Source organism: Sarcophilus harrisii, chromosome 2, assembly GCF_902635505.1.
Source record: "Sarcophilus harrisii chromosome 2, mSarHar1.11, whole genome shotgun sequence".
In the NCBI taxonomy this organism is placed as follows: Eukaryota; Metazoa; Chordata; class Mammalia; order Dasyuromorphia; family Dasyuridae; genus Sarcophilus; species Sarcophilus harrisii.
In genome coordinates, this window is record NC_045427.1 from 422,855,269 (window position 1) to 422,878,932 (window position 23,664).

The window sequence follows — 23,664 nt, forward strand, 5'->3', positions numbered from 1 at the left end:
CTTCCCTTAAAAGGAAGAGAATCCCCAACTCCCCAAAAGCACAGAGATAATACACATATACACATAGAGCCCTAAAATGTAGAATAGATTTCTATTTAATCTGATAGACAATGCACAATGTATAACACAAAAGACTTGTATCAGAGTCCAATAGACAAATAAAGTAAGTTTTCCTTGGCAATAAAGGGAGATATCATTACCATCATCATAATGATTATGATGATAATAATAATAACTAGCATTTATATAACACATTAAGGCTTACAATTTACAAGTATTATCTCATTTGATCCTTGCCAAAATTCTGGGAGGTAGCTGCTATTAATTTCCCCATTTTGCAGATGAAAACTTAGAATGGGTTTATAAATCAACCTAGATGATGGCCTCCTGATAAAAGACATACCAATGGGTCCTAACTCTTTTTTTTTGGGGGGGGGGTGTGTGTGAGGCAATTAGGGTTAAGTGACTTGCCCAGGTTCATACAACTAGGAAGTGTTAAGCTTCTGAGGTCAGATTTGAACTTAGGTCTTCCTGACTCTATGGCTGGTGCTCTATCTACTGCACCATCTAGCTGCTCCTTTTTTTTTTTTTTCCCCTGAATAGTACTTTATTTTTCCAAATAATGCGAAGATAATTTTTAACCTTCACATTTGCAAAACCTTGTATTCTAAATTTTTCTCCTTCTTCCCCCTACTCCCTCCTGAAAATAGTAAGCAATCTGATATAGGTTAAACTTGTGCAGTTCCTCTCTATATATTTCCATATTTGTCATACTATGCAAAAAGTGTATATATATATATAATATATATATATATATATATAAACATATATATATATATAAAACAGGAGAAAAGAAAAAAACCCAAGCAAATAAGTAATAACAACAAAAAGATGAAAATACTATGTTTTGATCTACATTCAGTCTCCACAAATCTTTCTCTGGTGGCAGATAGTTCTCTCCATTCCAAGTCTTTTAGAAATACTTTGAATCACCTCATTGCTGAGAAGAGGCAAGTTCATTACAGTTGATCATCCCATAATCTTGCTGTTAATCTGTACTGTTTACTTTACTCAGCATCAATTCATGTAAGTCTTTTCAGGTTTTTCTGAAATCATCCTGCTCGTCATTTCTTACAGAACAATAATATTCCATTACATTCATATATCATAACTTATTTAGACATTCCCCAGTGAGGGGCATCCATCCAAATTTCTAGTTGCCACTATAAAAAGAGCTACTACAAACATTTTTTCACATGTGGGTCCTTTCTCCTCTTTTATGATCTCTTTGGGATACAGACCTAGTAATGGCACAGTTTGATAGTCCTTTGGACATAGTTCCAAATTGCTCTCCAGAAGGGTTGGATCAGTTCACAACTCCACCAATAATGCCCTAGTGTCCTGGTTTTCCCATATCCCCTCCAACATTCCTTATATTCTTTTCCTGTCATTTTAGCCAATCTGGAAGGTGTGAAGTGGCAGGTCAGTTGTTTCAGTTTGTATTTCTCTAATCAATAGTGATTTAGAGCTTTTTTTCATATGACTACAAATGACTTTAGTTTCTTTGTCTGAAAGTTGCCTGTTCATGTCCTTTGACCATTTGCCAATTGGCCAATAGCTTGTATTCTTATAAATTTGAGTCAATTTTCTATGTATTTTAGAAATGAGGCTTTTATCAAAAACACTGGCTATATGCATACCCTTTGACCCAGCAATGCTACTACTGGGCTTATACCCCAAGGAGATACTAAAGAAGGGAAAGGGACCTGTATGTGCCAAAATGTTTGTGGCAGCCCTTTTTGTAGTGGCTAGAAACTGGAAACTGAATGGATGCCCATCAATTGGAGAATGGTTGGGTAAACTGTGGTATATTAATGTTATGGAATATTATTGTTCTGTAAGAAATGACCAGCAGGATGAATACAGAGAGGCTTGGAGAGACTTACATGAACTGATGCTAAGTGAAATGAGCAGAACCAGGAGATCATCATATACTTCAACAACGATACTATATGAAGATGTACTCTGATGGAAGTGGATTTCTTTGACAAAGAGAACTAATTCAGTTTTAATTGATCAAGGATGGACAGAAGCAGCTACACCCAGAGAAAGAACACTGGGAAATGAATGTAAACTCTTTGCATTTTTGTTTTTCTTCCCAGGTTATTTTTACCTTCTGAACCCAATTCTCCCTATGCAATAAGAGAACTGTTTGGTTCTGCGCACATATATTGTATTTAGGATATACTGCGACATATTCAACATATATAGGACTGCTTGCCATCTGGGGGAGGGGGTGGAGGGAGAGAGGGGAAAAATCGGAACAGAAATAAGTGCAAAGGATAATGTTGTAAAAAATTATCCTGGCATGGGTTCTGTCAATAAAAAGTTATTATTATATATAAAAAAAGAGAGTATTATTTTATGATGATGGTATGGAATCTATAACCTCTTTGCTTTGATGCATTATATTTACTATGTATAATACCTGGAATGGGAAAGGGATTACTATTCCTGTATTCTAAATAGCTGGAATTATTTTTGTGACTTTGGACAAATCACTTGATTCTTTTGGGCCTCAGCTCATCTGTAAAGTGAAAAATTGGACTTCTAAGTTTCCTTCCAGCTTTGAATCTATGATACTAAAGTAATGGGCTGTTATTCAGTAATTACAATTAAGTATATATAATTACAATTAAGTATATATTTATATAATCTTGACAGTATACTGTAATTTAGAAATATGAAGTAATAAACTGTATGTAACTTTATTAGGAAAAAAAACACTGGCTATAAAATTTTTCTCTTTCTGCTTCCCTTCTAATCTTGGCTGCATCGGTTTTGTTTGTGCAAAGACTTTTTAATTTAATGTAATTAAAATTATCCATTTTGCATTTCATAATGTTCTCTAGTCCTTCTTTGACCATAAATAAATTATTCCTTTCTCCACAGATCTGAGAGACAACTATCCCTTGTTCTCCTAATTTGCTTATAGTATTACCTTTTTTGTCTAAACTATGAACCCGTTTTGACTTTATCTTGATATGGAATGTTAGATGTTGATGGCTCCTACTCTTTGCAAGGGCAGGACCTGCTTTATAGATCTTAAAGACTTTGAGTAATTATTGACATTTTGTATCTTCCTCAACTCAGAACACAGTGAATTGTAACCAGTAAGTTTTAAAAGGTTTTTTTTTTGGAAGTTTTTTAAAATGCCTTCTGTTTTTATACCAGTCGTTTCCTTAAGCCACTGAACCTTTCCATACACAAAAGAAAACATTTAAATAAAACTAACAACTATCCACCTCCAGATAGAGAATTTATGGTCTCAGAGTGCAGAATGAAGCATATTTTTCCCTTATTTATTTTTCTTGTTTCTTCCCCACCCCCTGAACATGGTCAATTCCAAAATATATTTTGCATGACTGTATATGTATAATGGGTATCATATTTCTTGCCTTCTCAGTGGGTGGGGAAAAGTTGGAGGGAAGAACATTTGGAACTGAAAATAAAAATGAAAAAAAAAAAAAAAACAAACAAACCAAGAGACATAGCAACCATAATCCAACAGAATTTACCACACTGGGCACCCTCCTACCTTTACACCTAGAACAGCAGGGAGATTAGTCATTGTAATTAATCAGTGTGTTATTATTACTTTTATTTATAATATTGTAGCCATTGTGTACATAATTTTCCTGGCTCCACTTGCTTCATTTTCTACTAGTTCATAAAAGCCTCCCTATGATTCTCTGAATTCTTTATATTTGGTGTTTTTATGATATAACATTGAATCACACCCATAGATCACAGTTTATTCAATAATTCCCCAATAAACAGGCAAGTATTTTGATTCCTTTTTTTTTTCACTGCCACAAAAATGTTGCTATGGAGATTTTGGTACCCTTGAGGCCCTCTTTCTGCCTTATCAATCTTTTTTTTTTTTTTCCTGAGGCAATTGGGATTAAGTGACTTGCCCAGGATCACACAGCCAGGAAGTGTTAAGTGTCTGAGACCAGATTTGAACTCAGGCCCTCCTGACTTCAGGGCTGGTGCTCTATCCACTGTGCCACTTAGCTGCCCCATCAGTCATTTTTAATGATCTGTTATGTCCTAGCCACTCTTGGGGATACATAGAAAGGCAAAATACAATCCCAGCTCTCAAGTGGTTCACAGTTTAATAGGAAAGACAACATTATTTGCAATAATTACATATAAACAAGATATATATATATATATATATATATATATATATATATTAGTAAGAAATAACAGAGGGAAGGCACAGAATTAAGGGAGAATCAGGAAAGACTTCCTACAAAAGATGGGATTTAGTTGGAACTTAAAGGAAGCCAGGGAAGCCAAGAGACAAGATGGGAAGGGAGAACATTCTAGGCATAGAGGACAACCAGGGGAAATGTCTGAAGTAGAGAGAGAGCATTTTTTTCTGGGGAGAAAAGAGTCAATAAATCCCAGAATACATGCAGGAAGATGAGAAGAGATAAGATGTAGGGGAGAGCCAGGTTGTGAAGGGCTTTGGACATTACACAGAGCATTTTGGATTTGATCCTAGAAGAAAGGCAGGGAGTGACATGGTCAGACTTGAGGTATATGAAGATTATTTGCTAGCTGAGATAGACTGGTAGGGAGAGGAGGCAGGCAGACCCACTACAGACTATTATTTCAATAATCCAGGTATGAAGTGATGAGGGCCTGCACTAGAATGGTGGCAGTGTGAAGGAGGGAGCATATTTGAGAGGCATTTTGAAAATGAAATTGACAGGCTTTCGTGACAGATATGGAAGGGTGACAGATGGTGAGGCGAAAATATTACCATGGGCGACTGGAAGATAATAGTATCCTCAATAATAATAGGAAAATTAGGAGGACAGGAGTGTTTGGGTGAGGGAGGATGATAATGAGTTCAGTTTTAAATATGTTGAGTTTGAGATGTCTCTGGGACATCTAATTTGAGATATCTAGTATACAGTTGAATACTGGAGATCCACACAAAGATTAGGGCTAGATAAGTAGATCTGTGAATCATCAGCATAAAGATTATTTAATTTATGAGAACTGTTGGATCATTAAGAGAAATAGTATAGTCCAGGACAGAGCTTTGGGACATCCACAGTTAGTAGACATAGCTTGGATGAAGCAAAAGAGACTAAGAAGGATCAATCAGATAAGTAGGAGAGCCAGAAAAAGAATAATGTCCTAAAAATATAGAAGAAAATGTGGAGGAAAAGAACAATTGGCAGTGTCAAAAGCTTCAGAGAGATCAAGAAGAATGAGGATTGAGAAAAGGCCATTAGAGATCACTGGCAATTAGATCACTAGTATCTTTGAAGAGAATAGTTTTCGTTGAATGATGAGGTCTCAACTCAGGTTGCAGAGACTTAAGAAAAGAAGTAGAGACTCCTTTTCTAAAAGATCTTCTCAAAGACTTAACCACAAAAGGCAATATAATGAGCAGAAATAGACATATCTATCAAATTAGAAGAGTTGAAGATGAGGGGAGACAAGGGCATGTTTTATAAGACAATAGGAATGAGCTGTAGACAAAGAGACTGAAGACAGGATGAGGAGGAGGACAATCTACTGGAGATGATAGGATGGAATGGGTTCACCTGTGCATGTAGAGGAGTTTGCCTTGGCAAGAAGAAAGGACCACCTCAATATGTGAGATGGGAAGAAGAAGATATTGTAGCAGAAAGCATCTGAGTGATGTTGTGGGATAAGTAAGAGAGGAAGAGGGAGCTCTAGGAGAGCTCAATTTTTGCCTCTTAATTTTTTCAGTGAAATACAAAGTAAGATTCTTGGCCTTACCCAAGAGCCAAGGGGTAGAGTCTTGGTCCTGTGTGTGTGTGTGTGTGTGTGTGTGTGTGTGTGAGAGAGAGAGAGAGAGAGACAGACAGACAGACAGACAGACAGAGATAATTCCCAAATCTTCCTTGGCTTGGGTGGGGTAAAGGGAAGCTAGGAGACTTTTGAGGAGGGAAGAAAGGTTTGGAAGAAGAGCTGCTCCACAGTAGTACATTAATTAGGGAGGCATGAAAGGATTGCCTTCATTGAATGACTGAACTTTTGCCCTTGTTCTCCAACATCAGAATTTGGTTTGTGTCTAGTCTCTAAGGAAGAGACCCCCAAGGCTCATCCAAGTGCACACACACACACACACACACACACAGTCCTAAAATGTAGAACAGACTTTATTTAATTTGATAAAAAATCCAAAACACAAAAGCTGGCATCAGTGGAGGATATATAACATAAATTTATATGGATCCAATTTCTTTTCTTCAGCTTCATTCATTAATACATGTAGGAACAAAGGCATCAGATAGGAGAGTTCATCCCAGACTGAGGCTTGGCAGGACTTGATCACTGTTAAGATAAGGGGGTCAAGGAACTTGAGAGATCTGAACAGTGTAGAGTTGAACTTGTTTATTACCAAGAGGTCAAGATAAAGAAGAGAGGAGCCTGACTATTTCAGGTGATAGCCTGGAAAAGAAATGAGATGCTGAGAGATTGGTGATCATAATGTGGATGAAAAACAGGGTTTGGAGTTACAAGGCAGAATAAAGTAGAACACAGATTTTGAGCAAATAAGGCAACTTCAGAATTCATAAACATGGAAGGTGGGACGTTTGTGTGGATAATGGCAAAATCAAGAGTCTGATCAACTTTGGATGTGGCTGAGGTAGGATGAAGAAATAAATTATGTGAAATGAACAAATTAAGGAAGTGATAAGTAAGAATGTTAAGGGAATATCGGTATGTATGATGAAGTTCCCTAGCATGAGGTCAGAAGTTATTAGAGGTGAGAAAGAGGGAGTTCACTGAAGAAAGAAAAGAAGTGTTGTGGATGGCTGTAGAAGATAATTCCCAGAATTTTTATTGGGAGTAGGTACGGATTAAGTGAATCTCGAGGACAGATTCCTGAATGAAAGTTGAAGAGGGAGAATCCAGGAATAGCAATAGGGAACAAAGAGTACTGTAAAAAAAAATGAATGAAAATTCAGCCAGTACTAGAAAGAGAGGCCTTTTTTTTTTTTTGAAAGATCTGCCCAGTAAAGGTATTAACAGGTCAAAAGTGTATGAACAATTTTTTAGTGATCTTTTTTTGTTATAATTCTGAACTATTTTTCAGAATGATTGGACCATATCACAGCTCTATCAACTGCATATTGGTATTCCTGAATTCCTATAATTCTTTTAACATTTCAATTTTTTATAATCCTTACAATTTTGAAAAAATATGAGTACAAGCTCAAAGTTTTAAAATGACCTTTTTATATTATTTGTGGCTTGGAGCAATAATTCATATGTTGTTAGTAATTCTTTTGAAAACTCTTCATTTCCTTAGACCATTTATCTATTTATCTCTTATGGTAGGGCTCTTGGGTCGTGTGTGTGTGTGTGTGTGTGTGTGTGTGTGTGTATGTGTGTGTGTCTATGTGTGTAAGAGAGAGGAGAGAGACAGACAGATACAGAGATAATTCCCAAATTATTATTCTTAAAGCACATTTGATAATGTTTCTCTCCAGTTCATGAAGCTCTCAGTTGCCTCAGGGATAAAATACAGTCTCCTCTGTCTGGCATTTAAAGCCCTTTACAATCTGGCTCCAACTATTTTCCTAGATTAATTCCACATTATTTCCTCTTAGGCATTGCATGTTCCAGTCTGACCTCTTTGCTGTTTTTTATGCATGCCATTCCATCTCCCATCTCCAGGGCATTAGACAGGGCATACCCATCTCAGGAATGCTCTTCCTCCTCACCTGAACCTCCCTCCGGGGATCTAAGGGTCATGGTTTACTCAAGACCTTTCTTGATCCTTCCTTACTATGCCCCACTCAGTAGTTATTTTTCTCTCCAGCTTCAGATTACTTTGTCTTTACTTTGCAAGAATTTGATATTTATTTAATCTGTGTACTTAATATTTTCCCACTAGTAGAACATAAGTTCCTTGACAGCAGAACTTGTTTTGTTTTTGTCTTTGTATCTGTAGCACCTAATTCAGTGTCTGGCATATTTCTAATCAATATTTATTGAATTGAAATTTAAGTTGCCTGTTCATAGTCACAACTTTATATTACTTTATATTAATAACATCTACTCATTCATCCCAGAAAAATACAAACTCTTTGAGGGTAAGCATTCTCAGTACCTACATCATGCCTCAGTCATAACAGACATTTAATAAATATTCTTTGAATTGAGTTGATTCCTCCAAACCAGTGACTTCCAAACTTTTTTTTTAAAAATTCACAAAATCCTATAAGTAAAAAGATTTTAAGCTCTCACTTCCAATATGTGTTCATTGACTTATTTACAAATGATATGCAGGTGATGAATATGGAAATACATTTAGAAGAATTGCACATGTTTAACTTATATGGGATTGCTTACTGTCTTAGGGATGGGGAAGTGGGGAAAAGAGGAAGAAAATTTTAGAACACAAAGTTTGCAAAAGTGAATATTGAAAGCTACCTTTTTTTAAAAATACTATTAAAATAGTATAAAAAAATAAAGGACCAGACTATTTTATTTATTTATTTTTATTAAAGCTTTTTCTTTTTTCTTTTTTGCTGAAGAAATTGAGGTTAAGTGAAGCTTTTTATTTTTCAAAACATATGCATAGATAATTCTGCAGCATTAGCTCTTGTAAAACCTTGTATTCTAGTTTTCTACCCCTTCTTCCACCCCCTTCCTCTAGTCAGCAAGTAGTCCAATATATGTTAAATATGGTAGAAATATATGTTAAATCCAATATATACATACATATTTATACAATTATCTTGCTGTACTAGAAAAAATAAATCAAATTAGAAAAGAAAATGATGAAGAAAATAAAATGCAAGCAACAACAACAATGTTGGGAGCCACACTCTGTTCCCACAGTCCTCTCCTTGGGTGTAGAAGGCTCTTTTGATCACAATACCAAAGGAACTGGTCTGAATCATTTCATTGTTGAAGAGAGCCATGTGCATCAGAACCGATCATCCTATACTATTGCTGTTGCTGTGTACAATGATCTTCTGATTCTGCTCATTTCACTTGCCATCAGTTCATGTAAGTCTCTCCAGGTCTCTCTGAAATCATCCTGCTGATTTTTTTTTTAGAACAATAATATTCCATAACATTCAAATACCACAATTTATTCAGCCATTCTCCAACTGATGGGCATCCACTCAGTTTCCAGTTTCTTGCCACTACTAAAAGGGCTGCCACTAACATTTTTGTACATGTGGAGGATCATAGACTTTAAAAAATTGTATGCCGGTACCACTATACTAATAATTACTTGCAGGTACCACTGTGGAATAATTATGTATATCATTAAGCACACAAAAGCAGAAATTTAAAAAGGATGAGATAGAGAATAATATCTGACTCTAGAATCAATAAGGAGCCACTGAAGTTTATCGATAAGAACAATAACATGATCATACCTAGGCTTTAGGAAAATTACTCTGTTAGTTGTGTATGGAAAATGGATTCTAGTGGAGAGGTAATTGAAGCAGGAAGGCCAATTAGGAAGCTATTGTAAAAGGCCAGAAAGAGATGATGACATCCCACAGAATGGATATGGAGGAAGAAGCAGTAAGATTTAGCCACTAATTGGCTATCAAGGATGAGGAAGAATGACTCATCAAGAATATCACCACATTCTGAATCTGGGTGACTGGAAGGATGGTGGTGTCTAACAATAGTTGTTTTCTGCTGAGGAGTCGTTTTGAGGGCGATGATAATAAAATGAGATAGTTAACAGATCCATGGCCCATCCACGCCGGTGCCTCTCACTCCGTCCTAACTAAAACACAGAGGGGAGAAAGAAGGCTCTCATTCATAGATCACTACTCGGGAGGGGAGGAGGATGCGGGGGTGGGAACGGAGCAAGGGCTGGAGAATTTTCCCAGTGGCCACAGCTGCAGTAAGTGGATACTGAAGACGGGCTTCAGAAGGGAAGAAGTTGGGGAGCTTGCTTTAGGCGGAGGAAAAGAGCGATCTGCTGCTGGTATCAAACGATTGGCTTTTGCGGGTTCCGCTCTCAGCTAACTGGGAGCCCCCGAGACCCCAAACCCCGACTTTCGGGGAGGGGGGAGACAGTATTGTAAGTCTTAGTCTTTGCCTCTAGATGGTGGTGTCCTTATGGTTCCGAGCCTTGTAGATTTCGTTACATAGTGATGATTCCTTTCGAGTCCCAGAAAGAAATGACAAAGCACTTCCTATGTTATGACTCTGTGAGGGAGACAACTATTATGTCTATTTTACAGAAGAGGAAACTGAGGTTCAGAGAAATGAATTGATTTCCCTGTGGATCCACAATGGTAGTCGGAACTGGAACCCAATTCTTTTTTCTTTAAGGTCAGACTCCTCTTCCCCCCTCTTCCCCCCCCATACTATGCTGCATCTCCAGTAATATAAAAATGTTTCCTATTTTGCATCTTTAAAAAAAACTCCCCCCAATAACATGTATAAAAAAATTTGCATTTATTGCTTTAAAAAATCTAAATTCCAAATTTTATCTCTCTCCTCCCCCATCCTTGAGACAGTAAGCAATCCAGTATAGGTGATATGATAGAGTTTATATGTGCAGTCATGAAAAACATATTCCCATATTAGTCATTTTGTGGGGAAAAACTCGAACGACAAGTGAAAATTAATATGTTATGATCTGTATTCAGATGTCATCAGTTCTTTCTCTGGCGGTAAATAGCATTTTTCATCATGAGTCCTTTGGGATTGACTTGGATTCTTGTGTTACTGAGAATAGTGAAGTCTTTTTTAAATGTATTTATTTGAAACTTAAATGCAAAATAAGAAAAAAACAAAATAGAAAAAGAAAGACAGAAAAACAAAACAAAACATTGTCATGTGTCCATCAAAACATCAGCGAGAATTCAAAATATGTAGCAAAAAATGTCCATTTCAAGAAAGCATATATAATAATAGAAGATTTTGTATTCATGTAAAATCCTTGTAGGTTTTCTTTTGTTCTGTGATGTGTACTTTATTCTTCCCCTACGCAGTTAAGCACAAATATATTTATGTATATATTATGTATAATAACAATGTGTATATTTATATAAAATATGTGTATATATATGTACACACATATGTACATGCACACAGCCCTATATACACATATGTATATATCTACATACATACACATATACATTTGTGTATACATATACCTATATCTAAAATAATATTAATATGGCTGACATAATATAGAATTCTCTCTTAATTAAATTATTTTTAAGTTTTATGAATAGCTAAGTCTTTCCCTGTTGCTCATCAACCAATGTGTATGTGTTCTCCTCCTCCTGTGTGGTTTAGTTCACTTCATTCTATATCAGTTTATGTCAATCTTTTTAGGTGTTCCTAAAATAATACTGCTTGTCATTTCTTGTAGCAATTTCTTAATATTTTCCATTACAATTATGTACCTCCTATTTTGAATCTGAAAATTTGCCCTTTGCAAGTTCAGTCCCTGGGTCGCTTCTACAGTGACTTGATACTAAATTCATCTCCAGAACTACACTGACCCAAGTCTCTGGGATTCACCTTACCATTTTCCTCAACAATTTAGGGCCTGTGTGATGTCATTCGGCTGGTGGATCTTTCGACTTGTATCTCCTACTACAAGTGGATATGGAAGCATCTGACACCGGTGGATCAGAGCCTTCTGGACACTAAGAACTTTGGTAGAGTTATAGAATTGCTAGCCCCTAGGCTTCCAAAATCTGATAATAATAGACCTAGCAGAAATAAATTCCAGGTTCCTGTTTCAGGTATAATAGAGCCAGAAAATATTAACAATGAAAGAGCCCTTAGACACCAAACCTCTTACGAACCAAAGCTCATTCAGCTTTTCCTTGAAGACTTTCAGGGAGAGGGTAATCCATGCCTCCTGGGTCATCCCTTTCCACTTTATGAAATTCTCTCTTTTACAAATGGGGGAACTGAAGTCCAGAGAGAGGTTGGGACTTCTCCCAAGGTAACAGTGAATTAGGACAAAACCAGAACTTGAACCCATCACCCAGCTCCTATTTATACTTCCTTTCCAACTGTTGCTCTTTAAAGAGGTACACAGGAAGTATAATCAATGAAATCCTTGTTTTTCATTTAAAGTCCTTTACAATCTTTTTCTTGGCTTACATTTTTAGACTTCTTTCATATTACTCTTTCATGTACTTGACATTCCAGTCAAACTGCCCACCTTGCTGTTCCTTTGCATGCCATCCATGCTTTTGAACAAACTGTCCCTCAAGCTTGGTATGTACTCTTTCCTCCTCACCTCCATTCCTTCAAGGAGGTGCCAAGAGGCACTTCCCATAAGAAGCCTTTTCTGACGCCCCCTCAGTTGTTAGTTCCCTTCTCCTCAAATTACTTTGTATATGGTTTGTACTTTGTATACAGATCATCTCTCCCCCCCTCCAATAGAATGTCTTCAAACTTATATAGTTCCTGACACATAACAAATTCTCCCTCGATTGGGTTTCATTCACCATATCTGGTTCTCATTCCCTGGTTAGTTTTTCTGATCCTTTCATGACCTCTTGCTTCCTTTCTGGTGACTGAGAAGTAAGTATATTGGTAAGTATAGTGGCAATAACATTTGGTCCTCTGTTTCCCTTATTGCAAAATGATGGGATTGTGCTACACTCATCAGCTCCTTTTAGCTTGATCCAGCTGTGCTCTTGTTTTGTTTCATAATTTATACAGTATTTATGAGGACACTGTATCTTCTCTTAGACCAGAGTTCCTTTTAGGATTTCAGGGCCGTATTCTCAGAAGGGCTCTCTCAGGATTAGTCTAGGGCCAGTAGCAACTCCTAAAAATCTGACCAGCTTAGACTATCCTCTCTGCCTTGTAACTTTCCCCTTGACACATGGACATGCACAGACAAACAGAATTCTAGCTGGAAATTCAAGAAATGAGAACCTTTGGACTGGAGTTCCCTCATAAAGTTTTTTTGTGGCTGAGGCTCTGATCCAAAGGGAGTCACATACACTCACACATAAGAGCAGGGTGGAGAGAGAGTTCTTTAGGATAGCAGGTCTTGCACAATCTCCTTTGCCATATGTGCAGAGAATCAGTAATCAACAATAACTCCACAGTAGGGCTGTGGAGGGGCCCATTAGAAAATCTCTGGGGCTGATTTAATATCAGCCTCATTGCTTCTGGGTAAAGGCAGGGAGTGATCTGCTATCTCTCTCCTTCTGTATGCACAGGCAGCTGTTTATAGCTTGTCACATCTGTGACTAAACTCCCTGAGGTTCCTTTCCTGAACTATACTTGTCTTCAACTTTAAAAGCCCCCAGCCTATGGGTAAATTGGGCTGAATCTCAGAATCCCTAAGGGCTTTTGATATGAAGAAAGAGTTGTATTTTCCTCCTGAGGTCAGTCTTCCGGTGAATAGGGCCAAGCTTTGAAAGAATGAGATGGGAGGCAGTTATTAAGTATTTCCCATGATTTCAACAGTTGGGGACTCTTTTTCTTTGTTTTTTCCTCAAAATGATTTTTTTCCAAATTATAAACTAAATGTCAACAAAACACAAATAACTCAAATACCCCTATTCTAACCCTACAGCCATATTTATAGCAAAATATTAACGAATAAAAACAACAATGTCATCTGAGAGATCTATTTCTATACAGACTTACTGACACATTCTAAAAACACAGAGAAGAACAGAAGGAAGATTAAAGGAGACATAGATAAGCAGGTCAGCTTTGAAAGTAATATCATCATCATCAATGCTAATATTTATATAGCACTGATTATGTACCAGGTGTTGTGCTAAGCACTTTACAATTATTATCTCATTTGATTTTTTGGGAGGTGAGTGCTATTATACCCATTTTATAGATGAAGAAACTGAGGCAAAAAGAGGTTGGGGACTCAGAGGGATATCTAATAAATGTTTCAGACTAGATTTGAACTGAGGTCTCTCTTACTCCAGATCCAGTATGTTATTTACCATGCCACCTAGCTGTCCCTCACCCCCATACTCTTATGTTAAAAGGAAGAACAAGTTATATATAATGGAAATTCAGGGTTTCGTGCACAATCTCTCTCTTTTTTTTGCCTTACTTTGCATTTGGAAATTTTAATTTTATTTGGTGTTAAGATCAGAATAAAAAAATTAAAGAAAATAAAAAGAGAGACGGTTTTGTATCAAGAATTAAAAAATGGAGACTTCTTCTGAATGGGGAGGGGGGAGGAAGAGAGAGAAAGAAAGAGAGGGGGGAGGGAGGGAGGAAAAGACAGAGGGAGGGAATGAGGGGAGAGGGAGGGAAGAGGGGAAGGGAGGAGAGGGAGAAGGAGAGAAAGAAAGAGGAAGAAGGAGACAGATACAGAGATGCCTCTAGAAAGTTGGGTGAACAAACCACACGGAGGATGCCCAGAATGACATTGACAAGAGCTGCACAGGATTAGAAGAAAGAATGGGTTGCAATCAATACCAGGGGAGGGAAGTATGTCTTTTGATGAAAATGTCAATCTGTCAAAGCATCAATGTATTTATACCAGCTTATTTTCTGCATGCCTTATTTCCATTTTTGTGCTTGTCTTTTTTACATAAAAAGATTTTTTAAAAGCACTTAAAAATTTTTAAACTTAACAATCTTAATGGAAACCCACTCACCAATCAAAGATGACTGCATGCTTTGCTTAGAGAAATCTGTTTTTCTCTCACAGAAAAATCATCCCGGAAAAGGTTTAGAGATTTTCAGATCGAATCCTACCCAATAATGGACTTCAGTAATCTGAAAATGGCATATATGGAGAAGATTAGGCAGAAAGAAAAAGCTGACAGTCTCAAAGATGATAAAGACAATCCAACTGAAGAATTAAATTCACAGAACAAGTGAGTAGGGTTTGGGGAACATGGAAGCTCCAGGCTCAGAGTGGGGAAGGACATGAGATTGCTAGGTTTTTCTTGGAGGAGACAGGAAAAGGTGGGAAGCACTACTTCATCAAAGAAGCATCCAGCCCTAAAGTCTCATAATTAGAAGGGACCTACCTGAAATCCCCCTCAGTTGCTCAGCTGCCCACTAGTCCCCTCATTACAACAGCTTTTCTGCACTTGGATTTAGCATGTACTTATTTAAGTATTGTTTTTGAAACACCATCAGGAGATAATGAATTGGGAAAATAGGTACTTACTGATTCAATTGAATAAATATTTATTAAATGCCTTCTATGTGCAAAGCATTATGTTTGGTGCTAGGGATATAAAAACAAAACTAGAAACAATCCAATTCTCAAAGAGGATGCATTCTATTGATAGATACATTGTGCCAAGTTGGGATAGGATTATATTTGTATAGATAAGTAAATACAATACAATCTAAGGAGGAAGAGAGAACTGACATTAATGGTAATCGTGACACCTCACCAGAGTGTGGAAGGAAATCAAAAATTCAAAGGGTGAGAGCAGGTGCTTTCCAAGTACAGGGAAAGCCTTTAAAAACACATAGAACTATAATAAGATGAACACCAAGTTCAGGGTCAAATGACCATTTTGAATATTGAGTGAATGAAAAAGAAGGATTTTCTTAACCCCCCCCCCAATTTAATTGCCTTGTTATTCTAGCTACACTGATTTTGTTCATGTAAAAGTTTTTACATTTTATGTAATCAGAATTGTCTCTTTTTATCTTTTATGATCATCTCTCTCTCATGCTTATTTGAGAATTCTTTCCTTAGTCATAGTTACCTCCTTCCATTCTCCTCTATTTAAAAAAAATGATGTGACCTTTTATACTTAAATCAAAAATCCATCTAGAGTTTATTATGGTGTGGGCTGAAAGATACTGATATAAACTTAATTCCTCTCAAACTGCTTTCCAGTTTTCCAAGCAATTTTTGTCATTTTAAGAGTCTTTTCCTAAATAGGGAAAAGTGGTCTTGGGTTTATTGAACACTAGACATCTATGTTAAATTGCTTCTGGGTTTTGCTTAGTTTGTTTCACTGATTAACTTTTTTATTTTTTGAAACAGGATCAGATAGTTTTGTTAATTACTTCTTAATAGTATAGTTATAGTAGGCCACCTTCATTTTTACTTTTTTTTCTCTTTGAGACATATAATCTTTTGTTTCTTCTGATGAATTTTGTCATTATTTTATCTAGTTCTAAATGTAAACCTTTAATAATTTAATTGGTTTGGCACTAAATCTGTAAATGAGTTTTGCTAGTATCATTTTTTTCTTATATAAGTATGACTAAATCATGAAATAGAATAATCTCCCCAGTCATTTGCCTTCCTTTATTTTGATAAAAAATATTTTGTAGTAGTAACATTAGAAGTCTCAAGTATGTCTTGGTAAGTTAATCTTCAGATATACCTAGTAGCCATTTTTATTTTGTCATTTCCAGTTTAAAGATAAATGTTTTTGGCAAAGAAAACAAGCAAAAAAAAAAAGGATTGAGTAGGCCACCCTTCTCTCTAGTATCTATTATCAGTGCCTCAGGCAGCAGGATCCAATCTTTTTTTCTTTTTCATTTTTTTTTTTTGATCTTCTTTCCCTCAGGATAGCTTAAAAATTATCCCTTTGGGAGAACAGTGATTATATATACTGCCAAATAAGGTTGATGTGTTGGCTAGTTTTATTGAACTACACTTTTTAATCTTCCTTTTTGACCTTTGTTCCAAGGAACAACTTGCTAAATAGGAGAGAAGGGTGAGATATATTTCAAAATTAATGTGATACATGTAGAAAAATGTTTGTAGCAGCTTTTTTTTTTTTTTGTGGTAGCAAAGAATTGGAAAAAGAGTGGATACCCATCAAGTGGGGAATGGCTGAACAAGTTGTTGTACATGAAGGTCATGGAATACTATTGTTCTATAAAAAACGATGAACAAGCTGATTATAGAAAGGCCTAGAAAGATTTACATGAATGATGCTGAGCGAAACAAGCAGAAACAGGAATACACTGTATACAATAACATTAGACATAACATACTGAACCATGCTAAATTAGATAACTATGTCTCTATCAATTCCACTGATTTTAGTACCTTGTAAGAATCCTTTGTTTCAAGTTCAGAGTTCTGGCCCATAACATTTTTGTACTTCTTATCATTTTTCATCAACCTTTTAGCTCATTCTTGATGTCTCTAAGAATTTACAAATGAAAACTTTGTAAGACTTACCTGGCTTGTGTATTCATTCTCTATTACCAGTTCTTGCTTCAGTCTTTTACATTTTCTGGACATATTTTAACTTTTATATATAATTTTTTCATATTCTACTTTTTATTATAATTATTTGTGTTTATTTGTATATTATTTGCATGTATTTCTTTTTAATAGTATTTTATTTTTCCAAATACATGCAGATAGTTTTCAACATTCACCTTTGAAAAACCCTGTTCCAAATTTTTCTCCCTCCCTCCCCTTTCCCTCCTTCCCAAGATAGCAAGCAGCCTGATATAAGTTAAATATGTGGTATTCTTCTAAACATATTTTCATGTTCATCTGGTGCAAAAAAAAAAATCAGATCAAAAGAGGAAAAAAAAGCATGAGAAAGGAAAAAAACAAACAGCAACAACAAAAAAGGTGAAAATATTGTGCTTTGATTCATATTTAGTCTTATAATTCTCTTTCTGCATGTGATTGGCATTTTCCAATCATAAATCTATTGGAATTGCCTTCAATCATCTCATTGTTGAAAAGATCCAAGTCCACTGCAGTTGTTCTTTATGTAATCTTGTTGTTACTGTGTACAGTGTTCTCCTGGTTCTGCTCACTCCACTCAATATCAGTTCATGTAAGTCTTTTCAAGCTTTTCTGAAATCAGAGTGCTTATCATTTCTTATAGAACAATAATATTCCATTACCTTCCTATATCTTAACTTATTCAGCCATTCCCCAACTGATGAGCATCCACTGAATTTCTAGTACAAATATTTTTTCACATGTGTCCTTTTCCTTCTTTTATGATCTCTTTAGGTTATAGACCCAATTTACATGTCTTTTTAAAGTATAAGTTGGAATCAGAGTGCAGATTGATGAATTCACACACATATGTGTGTGTATTGAGAGACATGACTAATCTATTTCTCCATTTCTGGGATCTGAAATTTTCTCTGGCTGGCCCCCATGCCTGGAAGGCATTCCCTTCTCTTTTCCAATTAGTGACCTCGCTGACTTCCTTAAAAATCTCATCTTCTAGAGGAAGCTTCCCCTAACCCCTCTTAATTCCATTGCTTCCCCTCTTTTAATTATTTCCTACTTATCCTACACATAATTTGCTTTATATACTATATAACATTTGCTTATATGTTGTCTCTTCCATTAGATTGTAATGTAATTCCTTCTTGAGGGCTGGAACTTTTGCCTCTTTTTGTATCCCTAGCACCTAGAACAGTTGGCATGTAATCAATATTAAATGAATTGAATAGAAATGAAATATGGGAATTTGTTTTGCTTGATTATTTATGTTTACATAGAAGATTTTGTCTTTTTTTCATTTTCAGAAAGGACTGAGAAAAAGGTGGATTTTTGTTAGAAAAAAATTAATAAAAATAATAAAGTAGAAGTTAGTGAGTTCCTTGTGTTATTCACATTGATCCTTTTTTTTTTTTGTTAACTTGCCCTTTTTCTCACCATTAAAATCATTTATGTTATGTCTTTAGTTTCTTCTTCTATTTTTCCTCATCTCTCTAGAGCTGACATTTTCTGTGAAATTTTAAGACATGATATCTGAACTATCACTTCTCTGAACCCTTTAAAATCTCATCTTCCAAAAGCCAAAATACATTTCAGACCACTTCTAATTTTCCTGGCTTCTATCACAGATGCCAGAATAGATTGGGTCATTTTCCTTCAAGGATCCCCTCATTGTCAGAGTTAGGTTCAGAACAATGGCTTCTCCAGTTTCTTTCCCTAGCTTCTTAAGAATGAATTTATCATCAAGAAACCTAAGATATTATTATCTTTTCTCCTATTCGGGGGAGAGAGACAAACAGAGAGACAGGGAGGGAGGGAAAGTGAGGGAAAGAGGAAGGAAAAGGAAAGGAGGGAAGGAAAAGAAGGGGAAAAGAGGGGGAGACAGAGGAGAGAGAGGGAAAGAAAGAGAGAAAGAAGGAGGGAGAGAGGAAGAAATCCAACAGATAATCAGATAATTGGAGTCTTCTATCACTACTCTGTTAGTGATCTGTTTCCTAAACTCATTCCTTTCCTCCTCTCTCAGAATTTGCTAACTATATTTTTATGACAAAATCACTAATCAAGAGCAATTGCTCCCTCCTTCCATTAATCTGAAATTTTGACAGACAACAAGCTATCTGAGAGCAAAGTTGTTTCATTTTTGTTGTTTTTTAGGAAGTTACAAAAGCAGAAGCAATTTGGTGGCCAAGCCAATAAAAGTGCTGGTCCTAGAGCCAGGACAACCTCAGTTCAAATATGACCTCAGACACCTACTAATTAAATTAGCCTGGGCAAGTCACTTAATCCTTATTTTCTTCAGTTTTCATATCTGTAAAATGTGGAAAATAATAGTATTTACCTTTTAGGATTGTTTTAAGGATCAAATGATATTTGTAAAGTACATAGCATATAGTAGATACTCGATAAATGCTTGTTTTCATCATTTCCTTGTCACTTGTGGCATTTAACTGCCTAATAAAGACTTGTTGATTGTTATACTTAATATACTTAATATTATTCTTTCTTCTACTGGTTTCTGGATTCCTTACATGAGTATATTTTCTTCATATAAAATGCTATGCTATCCCCTTCTTTTCTCCATTCTGTTCATTTTGAATAAGGAGGGACAAGCTGGACACCCTTCCAAGAAGCCTATTCCAGTTAGGGTTCCTCTTCTACCATGTATCAGCGATACCCATGAGGTCAAATTTGCCTCCTTATGTTATGATTACTGGTTTGCTTTGCTTGTCCCCCATAATTTGTGCATTTGAAAATACACATCTGAGATGTCATAGGTTTTATTTCTGGCTCTTCTTTTGAATTCTGTTTCCTGAGAATTTCTGGGCATCTCTATTATTATTCTTCCTACCTTGTAGTTATCTTCAACTGTATTTAACTTCCTAGACAATTTTATTCCTTTTTTTTGTTGTTGTTGTTTAAAGCACTTTTCATTAGATTTGCAAAAACCTCTCTTTTTTGTCTGAGGTAATTGGGGTTAAGTGACTTGCCCAGGGTCACACAGCTAGGAAGTGTTAAGTGTCTGAGGCCAGATTTGAACTCAGGTCCTCTTGACCTCAGGGCTGGGGCTCTATCCACTGAGCCAACTAGCTGTCCCTGATTTGCAAAAACTCTTAAGCAAACACACACACACACACACACATACACAGAATCCTCATGAAGTATTCCATTTCTGGACATCTCATTCTTCCTACATTTTAAATTGTGATCCAGAAGCCCATTGTTTTTAGAAGATGGTATGTGAGAATAGGTAATGAATTTCTGGAACTAGCATCAGCTGTTCACCTCCTAAATCTATCTTGTCTTATACCCTTGTCTTCTTTGGTAACAGGTTTTAAAACACCCCCTGTGCCCATAAAGACTTCATTTTCTTGACCAGAACTGCTCCTTTTTTTAATATTTCTTCCTGCATTGCTTCTGGTAGTATCATGGCACCATGTGAATCATCAAAAGCTGGTAGTAATTTTTATGTTTTTAAAAGCCTTGGACTATTTTCCTTTCAGTTCTGTTACAATTGTTCATGAAAAAAAATTCCTATCACATCATGGTTGCCTTATCTATTTTTTTCCTTTTTGATGAGCTCCAGCTACAATAGCTTTAATAATATCACTCTGTTCTTTCTATAACTTTCAATGGACCACAGTAGGGCTTTCTAAGTTTTTCAATGGAATGACTTGAAACAGTTTGGAATAATATTGTATAGCATTTATACTAGAGGAACATAAGTAAGTTTTGGTGTATAAATATTCAGAATATACTGTAGTTTAACACTGCATTAAAATATTTCACAGTATACCAGTTTTTAATGTGAATAGGATTTTTTGGCCAAGTTAATTTTAAGCGAACAAAAAAATTCCTTCCCAACTTCCTCTTCGTGGGTTTCTGAGGTTTAGGGATAGCATTTATTTTTACCTTCTTCAAAATGTTTTTTCCCCTCTTGTCTCCTTGAGCAGCTGAAGTACAGGGAGTATTTTTCACTCTTTGTCCAGGGACAGGTAGGTGACAAAGGCACTGACAGTGAGATATTTCTCTTGGGAATGCAACTCAACGGGACAGCATCCACTAAGATTACCATCCATGGACTTCTTGCTTATAAAGGTCATGGGTTCAGAGGTGATCATGGCACAACTTTTCTTGATTTTGTCATGAAAAGTTTTTTTTTTTTTTTTCTGGTTTACCTCTTAATTTATTTTTTTTTATTTTATCTTTTTTTTTATTATAGTAACTTTTTATTGACAGAATCCATGCCAGGGTAATTTTTTTTTTTTACAACATTATCCCTTGCACTCACTTCTGTTCCGATTTTTCCCTCCCATCCTCCACCCCCTCCCCTAGATGGCAAGTAGTCCTATATATGTTGAATATTGTCATGAAAAGTTAATGGCATCCATCAAAGCCATAACAGTATTGGTTTTGCAATGGTGGGCAGCCACAATCTCAGCTACTTTATCCATTAGTTTCATGGTAACATCTCCATGTACAAAACTATGTAGAGTACAATCAGGTGGTCCCACCAGATCAAGGTATCCAGGTGGACTGGCTGTAGCTGACAGGGTTAATAGAAAACTGCATCATATCCCCTTTCTTCTACTTGGTTTTCATAGGTTCTGGCTTTTGAGCTTCCTATGTCTTGCTGCCCTCTTTTTATTTTCCCTTTCTGGTATTCTCAAGCATTTAATCCATATTCTTTGGTGAGAGGGGCCACATACTAGGTCAACACCTTATTGGTCACTCTTCTAGCACTGGTGAGGACAAGGTGAGTTTAGACTTCTACTGAGTGCTTTGAACTGTAAGAGACTTCGACACATGGGGGACAAGGAATGCAGCCATTTTATCTTGGCCAAGGCAGCCACATAGGGGTCTCCTTTCTGACTATTATAGGCCAGGTACTTATGATAGCCCCAGCCTCTTCAATCTTTTTCAAGATTATCTATCCATGGACATTGCCTGAGATGTTGGCGTCTTTTAGGCTAATTATCTTTTGATCTGGATAGTGGATGGGGCAGTTTCTTCTCTCAACAAGGTGGTGGGGCTCTCAAGATGCAGCTGGGACTCCCTGGATTCCAAGCACATGGCTGTCTTTTCTTTATCTGAGGAAGCTAAAGGAGAAAAGGAGAACAATTCAGAATTTTCTTTTTTCTTCTTCTCAATAGTATTTTATTTTCCCAAATACATGTGAAAATAATTTTCAACATTCTTTTTTTGTAAGAGTTTTTGAGTTCCAATTTCTTCCCTTCCCTTTCCCCCCAAAACAGCAGTTAATCTAATATAGGTTAAATATATTCAATCCTCAGAATTTTCTTTTTTTTTCTTTTTTAAAAAAATAATTTCTTTGTTTCAACAGATTTTTTTTATCATAGTTTTTTTATTTTTCAAGAATTTTCTAGTACATTGTTAACAAATATTATTCTCCTCATTTACAGACTAGGAAAATGAAATACACAAAGGAGAAGTGACTCCATGACTTCCAGATCTTTATTCTTGGGGAACTAGTAGAGTTAAAGGCAATGAGCTCTAGTGGGAAAAGGTATGTGGAAGGGACAGAACTTGGAGTCAGCAGAGCCTTTGGTTTAAATTGTGGCTCCAATACTTTACTAGTTGTATAACCTTGGGAAAACCACTTCTTTTCTGGAACTTCAGTTTCCTATTTTATAAAATGGGAATAAAAATACTTATAATGGCCACCACACAGGATAGTTGTGAGAAAAGCATTTTGTTAACCTTAAAGCAATTGATCAATCAACAAGCTCTTATTAAATAACTACTACATTTCAGGCACGGACTAGGAATTAGAAAATGGGAGTTGTTATGATTACAACAATGATTTCACTTTGGTCTTCTGTTGACTCATCCTTGTGTACACATGACCCCGGGTTCTTGAAAACTGTAACAGCTGGCTACCATTTATATAGAGCTTTAAGATTTGCAAAAGAATGTACATATATTATCTCATTTGATTCCAACAACACCATAAGGCAGGTCTTACTATTTTTTTCTACTTTACAGATGAGGAAACTGAGTCTGAGTGAGCAAATCATTTAGCCCAGAATCATGCAGCTAGTAAATGTCTGAGGCAGAATTTGAACTTGGCTTTTTCTGACTCCAGGGCAGATAGGTGGCCAAGTGGATGGACTCACTGGACTTAGAATCAGCCTCAGACAATTACTAACTGTATAATCCTGAAAAAAGTCATTTAATCCTATTTGCTGCCTCAATTTGGTAAAATATAAATGTAAACATTGTAAAATGAGCTGGAGAAGGAAATGGCAAACCTCTCCAGTATCTTTGCCAAGAAAACCCCTGATGGGGGGGGGGGGTCATAAAGTATTGGACATGATTAAAATGAATGAACAACTACTTCCTGACTATAGGTCCAGTGTGTTACCTTAATTATACCAATGGGGCATGAGCTCCTATCAGTCCCAACAATGTAGAAAGGCTTTAAATTTCCAGCTGACAAACTCACAAAGATT

General features: G+C 36.2%; 1 protein-coding gene and 1 pseudogene across 4 annotated transcripts in view; one reads left to right on the forward strand and one right to left on the reverse strand.

Annotated features, from left to right (window-relative positions):
• CNBD2 (cyclic nucleotide binding domain containing 2) overlaps window positions 1–23,664 on the forward strand; it is an 85,776-nt gene that overhangs the window by 37,806 nt on the left and 24,306 nt on the right. For all 4 annotated transcript variants that reach the window (XM_031953930.1, XM_031953931.1, XM_031953932.1 and 1 more), the window contains exons 8-9: window positions 11,603–11,717; window positions 14,717–14,885. In XM_031953930.1, the coding sequence (XP_031809790.1) occupies window positions 11,603–11,717; window positions 14,717–14,885 (284 nt within the window). The remainder of the gene's footprint in view (window positions 1–11,602; window positions 11,718–14,716; window positions 14,886–23,664) is intronic.
• LOC111718895 lies at window positions 21,081–22,264 on the reverse strand (annotated as a pseudogene).